We start from the raw sequence: 16,105 nt of genomic DNA, 5'->3' as shown, positions 1-16,105 counted from the left end.
TGTGTTCCCTCTCTCGCTGGCTGTCTCTATCTCTGTCAAATAAATAAATAAAATCTTAAAATAAAAAAAAAGAACATTTTAACCACAAATTAAAACAGGAGCTAATCTTGGCATTGTTACTGAGTTCCTGGTAATATCAACATAAAAAGGCACCACTGCTAAGGGATAAACATGACAACTCAAAAATGCATTTACACACAGATCTGTTTGATACATTCTACCATACTTCGATGACATTCCTCAAAATTCCTTAGAGGTCTTTTTAAAAAAGAAAAAAGAAAAAGTTGCTCCAAAATTCCAAGTGTACTGGGGAAAAAAAACAACTATTTTAAATATGTATTTAAAAGTCTCAAGTGACATTAATTAAAATAGTTTTGACAGCTTCTGACACATATTTTTAATGACTTTACTAAAACAAAAACATTTTATGGAGGGAGAGGTGAGGTTCTGAATTATTTCAGGTACTAGAAACAGAACTCAAAAAAATCTGGATTGCCTTGATCATACAGATTGCAAAGAGTTAAACATAAACTACAATTATAGGCCCTACAGATTATCCTTATAAAAGGCAAAACCATTTACGTTGCAAAGAATGATCCAGAAAAATCACTAATACCAATCCACATTTCAAAGACTGACGTGAATTCTGCATCAACTTTTGAGAACTGACAAGTTGAAAGATAAGACCCTAATCTGTAGCCACTTGAACACATAGCTGAGATTACTCAAACATTTTCTTCCTACAAACACATGCCCTTTCTGAGCATTTGCCAAGAAATTATGAAGTAGTTGTCCTAATGTGTCTTAAAAGGCTGGGAAAGCTCACAATAAGGCAAAACTTTTAATGTCAAAAGCCAACATTTTATTTTTTATTGCAAATATCTTCTCTGAAATGTTAGCCTCCAAGGCAATCATAACACTGATAAAGAGATGCAGAAACATTCTTCAGCATATAGAAATCTCAATATTTGAAAGATAATACTACTATTAGCGCTTTCAAGGAAGAGAAAAATAACTGCTACACTATCCTGGAATGTCATTCATTGCCAAGAAGGTACTGGCAGGGTATCTTCTGGCTACTTTGTTGAGCAATATAGTTAGCCATGTGTTCCTGGAATCATAGTAAGAATAGTTTTCCATTGCAAAACAGTGCTAGATAGGATCTTTGCAGAGAATTAAAACCAGAAAAAAATTTTTTCAATAACTCTAATTACAATTTTGTAATTCTACCAAAACATCTGATACATCAGTATGATAACATGATGAATGGTACTGTGAGTAATTGGCCATAGTGTGCTTATCAACATCAAGGACTACTACCATAAGGGTAAGCAATATAATTTTCTTGTGTATCAGAATTCAAAGTTCCATCTAACTCACTCCTCAAATGTGAAAATATTGCAAACGACCAGTTTCATCGAATAGCTACATTTAAAAAGAAAAAAAGAGGCAAAAAATACACACATACTCTTCCAACACAGCAGTCACCAAAAGTTCTACAGAGTTATCCAAAAATACAACACTAGAAACAAACTCATGACACCTCAGATAATCGCCTGAACTTTCATTAAATGAAGCCAAAAACGATAATTAAAGTCATGAAATAAAGGAAAAAGGTGATATACAGCTCAAGATTTTCACCTACAATACAAAGCTGTTACTCTCCTACCTCCTAACACACTGCTAAGCGATAAGCTGTCAGAGGAAATGGTATTCCTATCTTATTTTGACAAATAAGTTATAAGAAATTGGGTCATTTTGTCCTGAACAAACTTAGCCAGGTCAAAAGACAATATGGCACCAAGTTTTTCCATGAACTATTTTCTAAGCTCAAAACAATTTTATACCAGGCTTCTTTATAAATTTCACAGATACAGGCTAAAAGCCATATCCTAATACTAAATCATCCACAAGTCCTTGAATTTAATCAAAATTAAAATGACCATAAAAATTCACATTACAGTGGATTTGACACATACACAAAACAGGTAATATTAACCCTCCCCTCCCTCTTCAGTGCTCCCATACACTTAGTATATATCTCTATTTTAATTCATTTTTAAACCATTTAATAGGCAATCTTCCTGTTAAGACTGTGAACTTAAGAACCAGAAATCTACCCTATTCATCTTTGTTATCCTCACTGACTAGAAATGAATGCCCTGGTCATAACAGTCAGTCAATGAACACTGAATGAACAAGAACATAATACCTACATTACAATTGTATAGAAAGTTGAAGCAGACAAACAGGAAACCAGGTAAATAGAAGATAAATTTTAAGACAACAAAAAAACAGAATCAAATATAGAGAGGCATGAGATACAACGGGAAAAAAGCACTGGTCTGGAGGTGCTGGGATGTCTTTGGAATTTACATCAATTCTAATCCAGATTTTGTAAATAAAAAATGCTGTAACCTTGAGCAAATCACTTTCCTCCCCGGGTTCTCAATATCCTCATTTGTAAAATAAAAAGTTAAGACTATGTGAGTTCTATGTTGCCTTATGCGCCATAAGGATGATTTTAAAGAAACAGCACCAACAGATCAGATATAATACCCCATGTGAGATAGTAAAACTCTTAAGCAAAGGATATCATTCAGGTAGGATGCACAGTTCCATAAATATTAGTAACAGGTCACATCAATAGCAGCCAGGACCAATAAAAAATTATATACATACAAATCTAATGTGGAAATCACTGATACATTCATTCATTCATTCAATAAATCTAAAAAAGAATCAAGTTTTGCCAAAGGCAAAGGTTAAGAAATCTGAAGAGAGAGACAAAATGCAAAACTGTTTGTTATTCCCTAGAAATTATGACAACATAGATCATATGCAGCATGCACGTGCACACACACATACATACATACAAGAGCAAAACAAAAGGCATCTTTACGCTTTTTATGATCTGAAAGGCTCCTTAAAATGAATCACATAATTTAATTATCTGGGCTACAATAGACCAACATTTCCCAGTATTTTGGCAAAAAGTAAGCTTCAACTATATGCACATATGGGGTACATTCTCTCTGCCCCACAAGAGAAGTCCTGTTGGGACATTAAGAACGAAATATGCAAAGGATCAAAGACATTCTTAACCCTGAAAACCAAACAACTCACAGACCTTCCAACTATATTACCATAATAAACCTTTACCTTAAAACAAATGAATCTTCTACCTCAGGTAATACTAATTAATTTTCATCTTGATGACTAACAGACTCAATACAGTAATATCTATAATCAGTATTTTTTAATATAAGCACTGTTCTTAATATTTGCTAACTATCATAGAAGACAATAGAGAACTAAAAGGTTACGATGCTTTCCCCAAGAAAATCCCAATCTTATTTGCAAGGTAGTTACAGATTACTGTAAGCACACAGTCCCATTTCTGCAGTATCCCTCCCAAAAACCTGGGAAGAAAGGTGAACAATTCCAATATCCACTTATATTTCAAAATATGTTTAAAAGTTAAAGGAGTTCCTACAAGACAAATATTACAAACAAAACAGATCCAGATATATGGGAACAAAATATATTGTACCCCAAAGGGCATTTCTACAAAGGCAGCAAGACAAAGCACCCTGAATGAATAATCTCACATGTAGGAATATTTCGCAACAAAAAATAGAATACTTTTTCAGTCATCATAACTACAAATCAGGATCATTAAGGATAAAACAAAACAAACCATCAAAAGACTTCATTTATACAAAATAAAGTTGAAGAAATTAATTACTATGTGTTCTATTAATAGCACTTTATCAATACCCCAATCTCCCTATCAAATTTTTCAAAAGGAAGGTAAAGTGGGAAAAATCAACTTCAAAGTTTCAAATTTAAACTTAAGCAACATTTCTACTGCTTGTTCATATAATTAATTAATGTCTATCTGTTTCTGATAGTGGCAGGACATAATTGGCTATACATGTCAACCCAGTTCAAGAAAGCCCAGAAAACCCTTAGGTTCAGCTATGTAGCATTCCAATGCTACTAATTATATAGACTATAAATTCAATTATATAGAACATAATTATTTAATTATGAATTTTAATCTGCCTAAATTTTTCAGCTCTATCTCCATGAATTAAACCCTAAATTGCCTTTAATATCAACTGCTCAAACAAAAAATTCTGGTTCTCTTCCAACAAATCAAGATCCAGTAATGACAACACTACTGGCTCCATTGCTTCATGATAAAACAACACTATATTCATTCTCCTACAGCCTAGCAAGCACTTTCACACACATTATTTCTTTCCAGTCTTCCAACAACCCTATAAGGTAAGGCAAGCATTACCATTTTATTTCATGGATAAGGAAAGAGATTTGGAGAAGTTAGGTAACTGGTACAAAGTTCAATGCTAGAAAGGAGGTGAACAAAGACCAGAACCCACATGTCCTGACTCCATGTCCAAGTGACATTCCACATCACACAAATGAAAGTCTAAAGATCACTGAACTTAAAAACTATAATCTTGGGGCGCCTGGGTGGCACAGCGGTTAAGCGTCTGCCTTCGGCTCAGGGCGTGATCCTGTCGTTATGGGATCGAGCCTCACATCAGGCTCCTCCGCTAGGAGCCTGCTTCTTCCTCTCCCACTCCCCCTGCTGTGTTCCCTCTCTCGCTGGCTGTCTATCTCTGTCAAATAAATAAATAAAATCTTAAAAAAATATATTATTAAAAAAAAAAAAAAAACTATAATCTTCCTACTTAATCGAACCCTTTGTAAATACAAGAATTAAGATTATAAAGCAAATGCAAACAGTAAAAAGGGGAGTCTAAACCAACCATCTATACAAACATATTTTGAAAAACAAATACAGTTGATCCTTCAACAACTTGAGTTTGAACTGCACAATATACTCAGGTCCACTTATATGCAGATTTTTTTAAATAGAGTATAGTACTATAAATGTATTTTCTTTTCCTTATTTCCCTAACAACTTTTCTCTAGCTTACTTTATTATAAGAATACAGCATATAAGGCATAGAACATACAAAATATGTATTAATCAACTGTTTATGCTATTGGTAAAGCTTCCCATCAACAGCAGACTGAGTAGTTAAGTTTTGGGATAGTCAAAAGCTATATACAAGTTTTCAACTGCAACTGCACCCCCCCCAAGAGTTCAAGGGTCAACTGCATAAGGCTCAAGAGCAGTTCAAATACTACAGTTAAAAGAGTTAAAATCAATCTATTATATTCACCCTATCACACCACACACAACCAACTCTGCATAATGCATGCTAGCAAATAGGTGGGGTTAGCTAGATATTATTTACTATAATGATTTGAATAAAAATGTGTAAAAACCGTCACTTTTCCTAGTCTTAACCTTCTCTTGGCTTTGCTCTAGTCTAGTCTAGGAGTCTCCACAGTAGAGTGACAATCCACTGAAATATGGGAATTATTAGAGCGCTGTGACCATTTTTTCAACCTGAAAATAAGATTTCCTTTTCACTAAATAATATATTATACGAACTGACACTATCACCCTCACATAAACTCAAAAATACACATATAATTGGAAATTGGGGATAGGCTCAAATTTGTTTCACAGAAGAGATTCCTATTCAAGAAAATCTGGAGGGGCGCCTGGGTGGCTCAGTCTTTAAACATCTGCCTTCGGCTCAGATCACAATCCCAGCGTCCTGGGATCGAGCCCCGTGTCAGGCTCCTTGCTCGGTAAGGAACCTGCTTCTCCCTCTCCAACTCCCCCTTGCTTGTGTTCCCTCTCTCACTGTCTCTCGCTGTCAAATAAATAAATAAAATCTTAAAAAAAAAAAAATCTGGAGATCATTGCTACAGAGAAGTAGGTAAGTCCTAGAAGATAGGTGACTCTCAACTGCATCAAATAATCAAATCTGCTTCAGGTGTTTAATATCCTACAGTACATATACAAGTAACAACTTTTCACCTGCAACTGCATAATCTATGCTGATAGGACTATAACTTACCTCATCCTGGACTCCACTGGTAGTAGTCAGCTTGCTCCCATCAGTAATTGTAATAATTATTGCTGGCTCCAAGAAAAAAGGGTTTCTTCCCTAAAGTCAAAAAACATATTAATCACATTAAGGTCTAGACATCAGCTCAATTTTTCTGAGTAAAAAGTCAATTCTTAGAACACTGTACATATCCACCTCTCTTGTCAAGTTTTATGCATAGTATATACTTTTTGTACATTAAAAAAAGTTTCCAAAAGAAACATACACTAAACAGAAGTTAACCTTAAAGGAAAATTAGGTAGAGGATAAGAGAGATTTTTCACTTCTTTATACATTTTTGTATTGTTTTAATCTTTATGATGAGCATTTATATTTATGTAACTAACTAAAAGTACTTAATTTTTTAATAGGGACCCTACAGTTCAATTCTAATAATTTGATATATTGAGATATTAAAAATTAAAAGACAATATTTTTCGAAGAAACTTCTTAAAAGAGAAAGGCAAAATAGTGGATGAACATTAGAAGGAAATATAATTTATGCTTGTAATCGAAGTGTCTAACCAAGTGACTGGATACGTGGATGGAAGAGCTCTAAAATCAGTCCCACGGGAACACTAGGGCTACTCGGAGCTTAGCAAAATTTAATGAGAGTCCAACTTGAAAAGTTAAAAAGGATGGTTACTTAAACTGCTTGGCAAAAGAATGTACAAAAACAACAGTAGCAAAGGCAATGGAAGATAGTGCCATAAAACTCTAACTGCTCTATACGTAGGGTGAAATAATTTCAGTATCTTCCATTCAAATCTCCAGGCAAGTTACTCTGAGTACTACGGTCAATTCTAGGGGACACATTTTGTGAGGGAATCAGATAAACTTAAGCTTATCTTTACATATAAATGGCTCTCATTTAAGATATTAAGCATATTCATTAAGCACACTTAAGACAAAATTATGAACAAACGATAGTTCAAGAGGGTAAACCTTGTGTTTGAAATCAAAGGTATCAAAATCTCTGCTACTAATACTGTTCAAGAAAGGACAGAATGAAGTTTTACTTGATATGATGTAGAACAGCATATGACAAATTTTAATGTGCATATGAATCACTTGGCAATCTTGATAAAATGCAGGTTGTAATTCTGCAGGTCGAGGTTGAAGACTAAGGTTCCACATTTCTAACAAGATTGCAGTCTAGGAGATGCTAATGTCCACAGACCATATTTGGAATAGCAAGGATGTGGAAAGGTTATATGCATGTAATGCTCTATCGTTCAATAAACTTCCCTTACATTTATATAACTCTTAATCACTAGCATATTACAGCACATACTTTATTTGTTTATTGCATTTACAAACACTTCTCACGTACACTATGATTACAACTAATCTTCATAAAGTGGGAGAGGAGATTTGGTAGTTGAAAAGTTCTTGATCAAGTTACACAACTCGTAGGTGGCATATACATTTTTCAAACTGGTGTCCAGGAGATAACAATTCCAGATGGAGAAAACGTCCTCTGGTCAAATTAAAATATGTTGGATATAACCTCTAAATTTCAAATGCATGGTAGCATCCAAATGTTACAGAAGACTTGCAGGGGAAAAAAAAACAACCACCCATGAATTTACCTTCCCTCCTTCTGTACAACATTCATGGTAAATGGAACACATTTTGGGAAACATTACACTATACTGTCACACCATTCACCTCCAAGAGAAGACTTCTATGCAGGTCTTTTCATGGATCTAAAGCAAGCAATGTTCATTCTTGCCTCTGAGCTTGACTGGCTCCCTCAAATAGAGTGTCTTTCCTTTTCACTGCCCATAACCCATCCAATTTCTAATCCTTCTGCAAGGCCCAACTTAAGTCCTCTTCTTTTTCCATGAAGCCTTCCCTGATTAGCCTGCCCTTAAATGATTAGTTCTTCCTCATCAAATTCTAATAGTGGCACTTCAGACTCAATAAAAATACAGACACAATATTTCTTCAAATAAAGTTGGATTTGGAGTGGTTTCATGGAGTACACTTTGAATACTACTGCCTATAGCATTTATCCTCTCTCCTTCTCAAATTATTTTTAATTTACTATAACACCTTGCAAAACAATATGAATATACTCAACACTACTGAATACACTCAAAAATGGTTAACATGGTAAATTGTTAATGTGTTTTTACTACGCTTCTTTAAAAATACACCATTCTTGTATTGTTTGCTATGATTTCATGTGTTTGAATCAACTGAAGGCAAGGGTCATGTTATATTTCTTCCTCAGCACTAAGCACAAAATATTTAAGCACTGGGAACTTAAATACTCACTGATTCACCAACTGTAGTTTAATACAAACCTACCCAAGTTAACAGAACCATTTACAATTACTCAAACTCCAACAAGCTTCAAAAGAAATACACGTCTCATCTTTACTGCAATATAAATACCTTCTCTAACTTACAATTTGCTCATGAATTTACTAGGATACAAGGACATACTACCTGCCTTCTATATCTGTCTTGCCATCCACTGTCCATTTATTCATGTTTGTCATTCAAGTATTTACTGAGTGGCTACCATACATTAGGTATTGTGTTAGGTGCATGATACATAATCTCCAATCTCACATATAATAAATGTACATTTAACAAAAACTTTCTTCTGGTCTTTACAAATACCATTGTAGATCAAAAACTGGCAAAGGGAGATAAAAAAGACCAAGATGTCCTCGAATCTTCAGTATTATTGTATCTTGCTTCCACCCTTAAGCTAAAACTGCTTTGTATGACTTGCTGCCTTTCAAAAACAAATCAGTCAATCTTTTAAAGCCACCACAACATGGACCAAATGCTTTCAACAGCGTTTCTGTATCACCTCTACATTTTAACCTAACTCAAATTGTCTTCCATATTTTCTGAATGAACGTATGACATCCATCAATTCTTATTCCTATGTATGCACATTGAGAATTATCTTCTGGAGGCCAGAAAATTAGTCGTATCTATAATTAAAGAACAATGACCTATGATGTATTAAGAATCTTATGGACGGGGGCGCCTGGGTGGCCTGGTAGGTTAAGCATCTGTCTGCTTTTGGCTCAGGTCAGGATCCCAGGGTCCTGGGATGGAGCCCCACATAGGGCTCCCTGCTCAGTGGGAAGTCTGCTTCTCCCTCTCCCTCTGCCTGCCATTTTCCCTGCTCCCCACACACACACTCTCTTCCGTCAAATAAATAAATTTAAAAAAAAAAGAACTTTATGGATGATGATGTCCATCCAAAAACTAATATGTACTTTCTTAAAGACTGTAATATCTAAAAATCAACTTAAAATGAATTAAAATTTAGCCAAGTCTTTCAGGTATTAAAATTTAAGCTATATTTGAACATCAAAATAAAAGTTACTTTTTCCCTAACAACAAGCTTTTAGTTGAAACTTTACTGGAGTCATACACATAATACTTTCCACAGAGGCTAGGCCTGAAATTATGAGAATAATAAGGTACTTGATAATAACAATAAGGCAGTTTTGTTATCTCATTTAACCCTAAAAACTTGGTGAGGTAACATATTCACTGAGATTAAATAATATAATCCAAAGTCACCTAGCTGGTAACTGGCACAGCCAGAACCTTATTCCAACTCTAAATATCATCATCTGAAAGTCCTGTTGGTAGCAATTAAATTCTCTTGGATACAATTCTACACCAACCTGGATTGTGCTGTATTCACCCAATAATGAATGGTGTTACAAAAGGTCTGGTTTTATTTAATATATTCTATCTGCAGCAAAATTAACTACAGGAGAACTACCCCTTTCCTTAGTTTCCTGTTATTTTGTGATTTCTTACCCACCAATTTTTCTATACATAAATGAAAACACCTCCCCCAACAAAAACACACCGAAACAAAATGCAATATGTATCAACATCTACTTTTGAAAACTAAATAATTTCAGCCAACTTTCAAAGAACATATATACAAAAGCAAGATAAAACAACATTAAGTTCTTTAATGCTTTAAATTTTGGAAAATTCAGATAGAGATCAAAGGTAGAGAAAAGTAAAGAAAAATATGACCACCCTCATTTCACCTATGTAATTATTTAACCCTACCAGGCCTAAGATCCCTTCCTCTCTGACAGGAGTTTAGTGAAGAATCACACTAAGAAAAGCAACAGGAGTATGTTAACTTAAGAAAAAAAAAAAAGAATCACACTAAGAAAAGCAATAGGATTAGTCATGATAAAAATTAGAATACTGACTTAATGAACGTATATACAAAAGGACTTTTTTTATTTCTTCAGGAACAAATTATCCCTACCTCTATATATAAACGTTAGAATTAATAATTCAAATATAAATTTCTAAATCACCTGCAGAAAATGATCAGATGATGTTGCTCCAACAAAGTTTTCTTCTTTGTTTTACCCTGTTCCTCCCCATTCTTGGCAGAAGCACAAGAAATAATTGGCATATTTCTCTTAAAATAGTTTTACCCAACAAATTAAAACACATTTCTGGTTGTCTACCAGTATCACAAGACTGGTTTTTTTTTTCATGTTTTATAAAAAATAATTTAACATTTCAAAGGTCTGAAAGTTGTGATTTAATCATTGCAATACACTGTCATTAGCTATTTGGCACCAAGCCAACAGTTTAGTAATTTCCAAATCTTTATATTTAAGAATAACTACTTTATATTTTTATTCTTAGCAAGTATGTTTATGAAGTCACTCAATTTGGGGATGATTATCCATATTAGAATTACCTTCAAAATTCACCTCAATCATAAAGTTATAAACAGCCTCTATCTTAGTTACGAAATCTTCCCCAGAAATAATATTAAGCTCTGCTACGACAAAGGCAACCAGTAGAGGGACTAAAAGTTTACTTTTGCCATTAGCAGAATTAAAATCAGATGGGTTTTCTCAGAGCTGTGGCTCTTTGGCATAAAGAAATCTAAACATGTTCCTTGAGGATATATAGTGCAAGGTATAATATTCTACCTCTAGAGCTATTTACTAATGGAAATCTTGTCATTTAGAAAACTGATTTATAAAAAAAAGAAAGAAAAGAAAACTGATTTTAATATTGGCCAAAAATCTCAGGTAAAATTTCTGGTAAAGATAACATAAAGCAAAAATGTTCAGTTCTCTCAATAATTTAATATTATCATGGTGTTAAAAAAACAATTAAGGTATAAAATCTCAAGAAAATTTTAAGAATTAAAGTAGATCTTATCGACTAAAATCTATTTCATTTTTGCAAAAAAAAAAAGTTTTTGAAAATTTGAAAATTTTCCAAAAAGTTTTGAAAATATAAGGCTAATTTTCCCCCAAATACAAACTAACCTGATTCTCAGAATCAGTATTTTTACTTTTACCCAATTAATTTAAAATGTAGTGGGGTGAAGGGTACAGGAATTTAACCTTAAACAGGTCTTAACTACTATCTTTTGAAGCAAAAACAAGGCATCCCTGAGCATTCAGTAAAACCTTCCGTGGCTACCTCTGCTGTAGTACCAATGGGCTCATATTCTTTTGGTGCCACCATGTTACCAGTCCTTGGAACAACCTCATAAGGATAGCCAACTGCCTGTCAAAGCTACTTTTCCCATGGGCTAAAGGGTCTACTGAAGGGAAAATGTGCACCCACGGTTAGCCCTCCAGCTCTCCTGTGTTGGGATCTTCAGCTAATCCATAGCTACTCCTGTCTAGTTATTTTGCCATATTCCAGGAAAGGTACAGCCAAAAGAAATCAACAAAAGTGATGTTAAGATGTACAACGTCTTATACAACTAGGCTAAAAGCTATCACCTAGCCAGAAAATCAAAAACTTCCAGAAATAGCCTGTGCTTTTTTTACAACCTAAAACTTCCTTTTCAAGTTAAGTAACAGCAACAACAAGCAAATATGTTAAAAGAAGGAAAGAGTTCCCCTGAGAAGTAAGTACTATATTAGTAAAGGTTCTCATGCACACACTGGACAGCTACTAGCTAGGACTGCTGCTAAAAATTTTGTAATGTTGCTTAAGTTGCTAAACTAGATCTTTAGGTCTCCTAGTTACATTTTTGTAAAATCTACATAAATAACAACATGAAGCTGGCATCATCTATCCTAGTTTCCTCTATTACCATATCTAACAAAGAGGTAACAATGCATGTACCTCTAAAATATGACAAACCACTTCATTTTCATTTAGAAATTTTTACACTCCCTATATAATGTCAAAATTCAGATTCTATAGAGAAAATAGAAAATATAGAAACATTAAGGATCATATTCGCTTACTTTAAGCTTCTTTCTAAAAGAAAAGTAGCTTAGGATGCAATTCACATCCAAAGACTTATCATAATACTGAAAATAAAAACAATTACAACTATATACAAATGAAAAAAGAAGCTTTTAATACATACTTCATATCACAAGTCAACTAGTATAAATTACATTCTTTAGTTCAGTATTGCTCAACTTCAGACAAATGCACACCACAACCAGAATTTTTTCAATATCTGCTTATTACCTGTACTAATATTTATACACTTAATATTTTTCCTTAAGTCAGTCAGTTCCATTTTTATTTTTGCCTCAAACTATAGCAATAAGATCTATGAAATCATAGTTTTTGATGTGCTAATTATATCTTCTATTCAATAATTCATTGTCATTAATACAATTTAGCCTTTTTTTTTAAAGGGTAGGGTGGTTCATTACAGGGATGAATACACAACTGGTTAAACATTCCAAACAAAATATAATAATTATTTAAGTCAATAAAGGCCTGACAGGCTTACATTTAAATCAATATTCCAAGGGTAGAATGAGAAGTTCTATGTTTTAGAATTCATTAAGAATATTATAGTTACTATCTCAAGTGGAATGGCAAAATGAGTCTTTTGATGAAAAAAATCTAAAATATTCAATTAGGATGGGGCGCCTGGGTGGCACAGTTGTTAAGCGTCTGCCTTTGGCTCAGGGCATGATCCCAGAGCTCTGGGATTGAGCCCCGTGTCAGGCTCCTCCGCTGAGAGCCTGCTTCTTCCTCTTCCACTCCCCCTGCTTGTGTTCCCTCTCTCCCTGGCTGTGTGTTTCTGTCAAATAAATAAATAAAATCTTAAAATATTCAATTAGGAAATTAGTGCTTTATCTTTAAATATACAGGAAAGATCTCTGAAAGATACATAACAAACTCATTAACCATGGCTGCCTCTGAAGAATGGAAGTGAGCAACTGTATAACTTTCTATAATACTTGAACTTTTTAACCATGTGCATTTATTACATATTCAAAACAAGTACACTTCAAAATTAAAATGTGCTTAGTATCCAAAAATAAAACTTTAAAAATCTGCTAGTATATAAAAACCTAGCATTTCAGAATACATTAAAGTCTAGAACTATAGAAAAACATGTTAAAATTCCATATTAAAAGATACATATTTTTAGTTTCAAGTTAATTCCATTATACATTTGTGTACCAATACAGTTCCTTTATCTAACCATGTAATTCCTTATGTTAAAAATATTAACAGCATTAAAAACAGATGGAGGGGCGCCTGGGTGGCGCAGACGTTAAGCGTCTGCCTTCGGCCCAGGGTGTGATCCCAGCGTTATGGGATCGAGCCCCACATTAGGCTCCTCCGCTATGAGCCTGCTTCTTCCTCTCCCACTCCCCCTGCTTGTGTTCCCTCTCTTGCTGGCTGTCTCTATCTCTTCAAATAAATAAAAATAAAAAATCTTAAAAACAGATGGAATAAGAGGCAAAAGTAGAGGGGAATTAAATATATTTAATAAAATGACTAAGGAGTAATATCCTGGAATTTGATTTAAATAATAAACCAAACAGTAACCATTTAAGAAATACTATAAGAACTGAAGAATAGCATGACTTTATGAAAAAAATTAAGGAAACTCAGCAACATATAGGGCTAAGAATTACTGTTTGAAACATTAAATATTGAATAATTTCACAAAATTTGAGTTTTACATTTAAACAGGAGTCTAAAGTTTGAATAAGAGTATCCTAACGAATAATGGTTTTGGCAATATTTAAAAGTAATAGCAGCAGTGTTTATACTGGCATAAATAGAGTAACGAGGGTATATCAGAAATACAATCTTAACTTAAGAATACTAACAACAGGGATAAAGAACCTAACATACCCATTATATGAGATGGACTGGGCAATAATAACTTGGGGAAAAATTTTTCCAGCAAAGCATGTCATGATAAACATTGCAAATGTGGCAGAAAAAGTAAAAATAAAAGCCAGGATGAAAACATATTTTCAAAGACAGATGAAGTTATATGACAATAATGCCGAAAATTAATTTGACCTCATTAAATCACACAGACTACCTATACCATTTAGACTAATCATCTCCTCGGGGTGTTGATTACCACCAAATCTACAGATATTACCTTTGTAAAAGTCTGGTTAAATCGTATCTTTAACCATTAGAGCTACTTCCTTCTAGACATCTACATATATGGTCTCAGAAGAATCATTCACACACACAATAGCCCTCCTACAAACCAGATGGACGTCAGCCATAGTGTTCTACAGGAGAATCTTCACAACTACAACTGAAAATGAAGAGCAATAGCCTAATAAATGTCTCATGTCAGTAAAGTTAGCAATAAAGCATTAAATTTAATAAAGGAAAAAAATTCATGATAAGCACTTGGAAAAACTGACAGTCTATTTTTTCCCCATGTGCTATCGCTGAAGGCCAATTTGAAAATAATCTAATTGGATAAATCATAATTCAAGATTAGTTTTAAGGGGGCCTGCTTTGTAAAAATTATGATTTTTCATTTTCTAGAAAAAAAATGGAAGTAACCCAATTTCAGAAGGTTTTTTAGAAGGAAACATGAAAATTTCTCCAAATCCATTACATAGGTGTTTATACTTGATGAAAACCGTTTCTAGAAATCTATTCTTCCTAGATTGTGACTCAAACATTTATTGATGCTTGTGCTAAGTCCCTTCCCACGTGCTTATAGGTTTTAAATTTTCAAAATAAATGACATTTTTAGGAAACAAAAAACCAACCCTGTAATATTTGGGCCTCCTGCCAGAAAGTTTTTCATAAACCCTTCTAACTATACATACAAATTCACCAAGGTTTTAATCTTAGTAATGAACCTCATAAAAAAGTAGATGTCATATATGGATAACTGGACAGTTGTTACATATTTTTGATAGTTGCTGTAAGCTCACTAAAATGGAAGCTCTAAGAATAACCCCTCCCCCCCCTTTTTTTTTTATCACATTAAAGGCTTACATTCAGTATAATGTTGTTTGGGATTAGACATTGTCCATTCTGGATTAACAATACAATTTACATGTAAAGACCTTTTACTCTATTACCCAATTTAGGTCCCATTTTCTGGATGCAATCGCTTGGTTTTTCTTTCTAACTTACCGCTTTGAGAAACAGGTTGACAACTAAAACTGTACAACAAAAATACAAAATTTTACATTAGTTGTTACCCGCTGAGGTACATAAATGACCAACTATCACAACTCAGGCATTATCAGAAGCCACAAAGACATCATTTTGCTTATTCCTGATAATTTAAAAGTACCATACAGCCTATCATCATCTTGCAGATGGAGCCTTTGTAACATCACTCACTGGGGTTTGCAGCCTAACCTTTCACAGAACACGGCATACTCAATCATCTACAATTCCTGTGATTAAAAATAATCTAGTTTTTTATAATAATAATCGATTTCAGAATAATTATTAGGATGCTTTCAGCGTTCAAACTCCAAAATAAGCAGAAGACTGTTGATGTTTCCTAGTATCTAACTAGGTTCACTAGCTTTAAAATAAAGGGAAAGTTTCCCTTTAACATGCCAGCATCAACATTGCCATTTACTAGTTACAAAGTACATTACTAATAGCTAATGCTACAATTTTTTTTTCTCACATACTCAAAACTGTTTTCATTTCTGTAATAAGTTTTTTAGATGTATAATCCTTCCAAGGACCTTTACCATGAGTCCCTCAGCTTATCTAGGCAAAACTAATGGATGGAAAATGTTAAAATGCCATACCCTTTTTAAGACACAGATTAAAAAAGCAAGAGCGTGTAGGCACTAGAATAAACCTTGGTAAGACATCACTAGGCTGATATAAATCTG

General features: G+C 33.8%; 1 protein-coding gene across 1 annotated transcript in view; it reads right to left on the bottom strand.

The window, feature by feature from the left end:
- INTS6 (integrator complex subunit 6) overlaps positions 1-16,105 on the bottom strand; it is an 88,096-nt gene that overhangs the window by 60,656 nt on the left and 11,335 nt on the right. The window contains exon 4 of the mRNA XM_011222991.3: positions 5,970-6,059. Coding sequence (XP_011221293.1) covers positions 5,970-6,059 — 90 coding nt within the window. The remainder of the gene's footprint in view (positions 1-5,969; positions 6,060-16,105) is intronic.

The sequence above is a fragment of the Ailuropoda melanoleuca genome, chromosome 7 (genome assembly GCF_002007445.2).
Source record: "Ailuropoda melanoleuca isolate Jingjing chromosome 7, ASM200744v2, whole genome shotgun sequence".
In the NCBI taxonomy this organism is placed as follows: Eukaryota; Metazoa; Chordata; class Mammalia; order Carnivora; family Ursidae; genus Ailuropoda; species Ailuropoda melanoleuca.
Note: the sequence above shows the minus strand (reverse complement) of the source record. Positions and strands in the feature narration are given on the sequence as shown.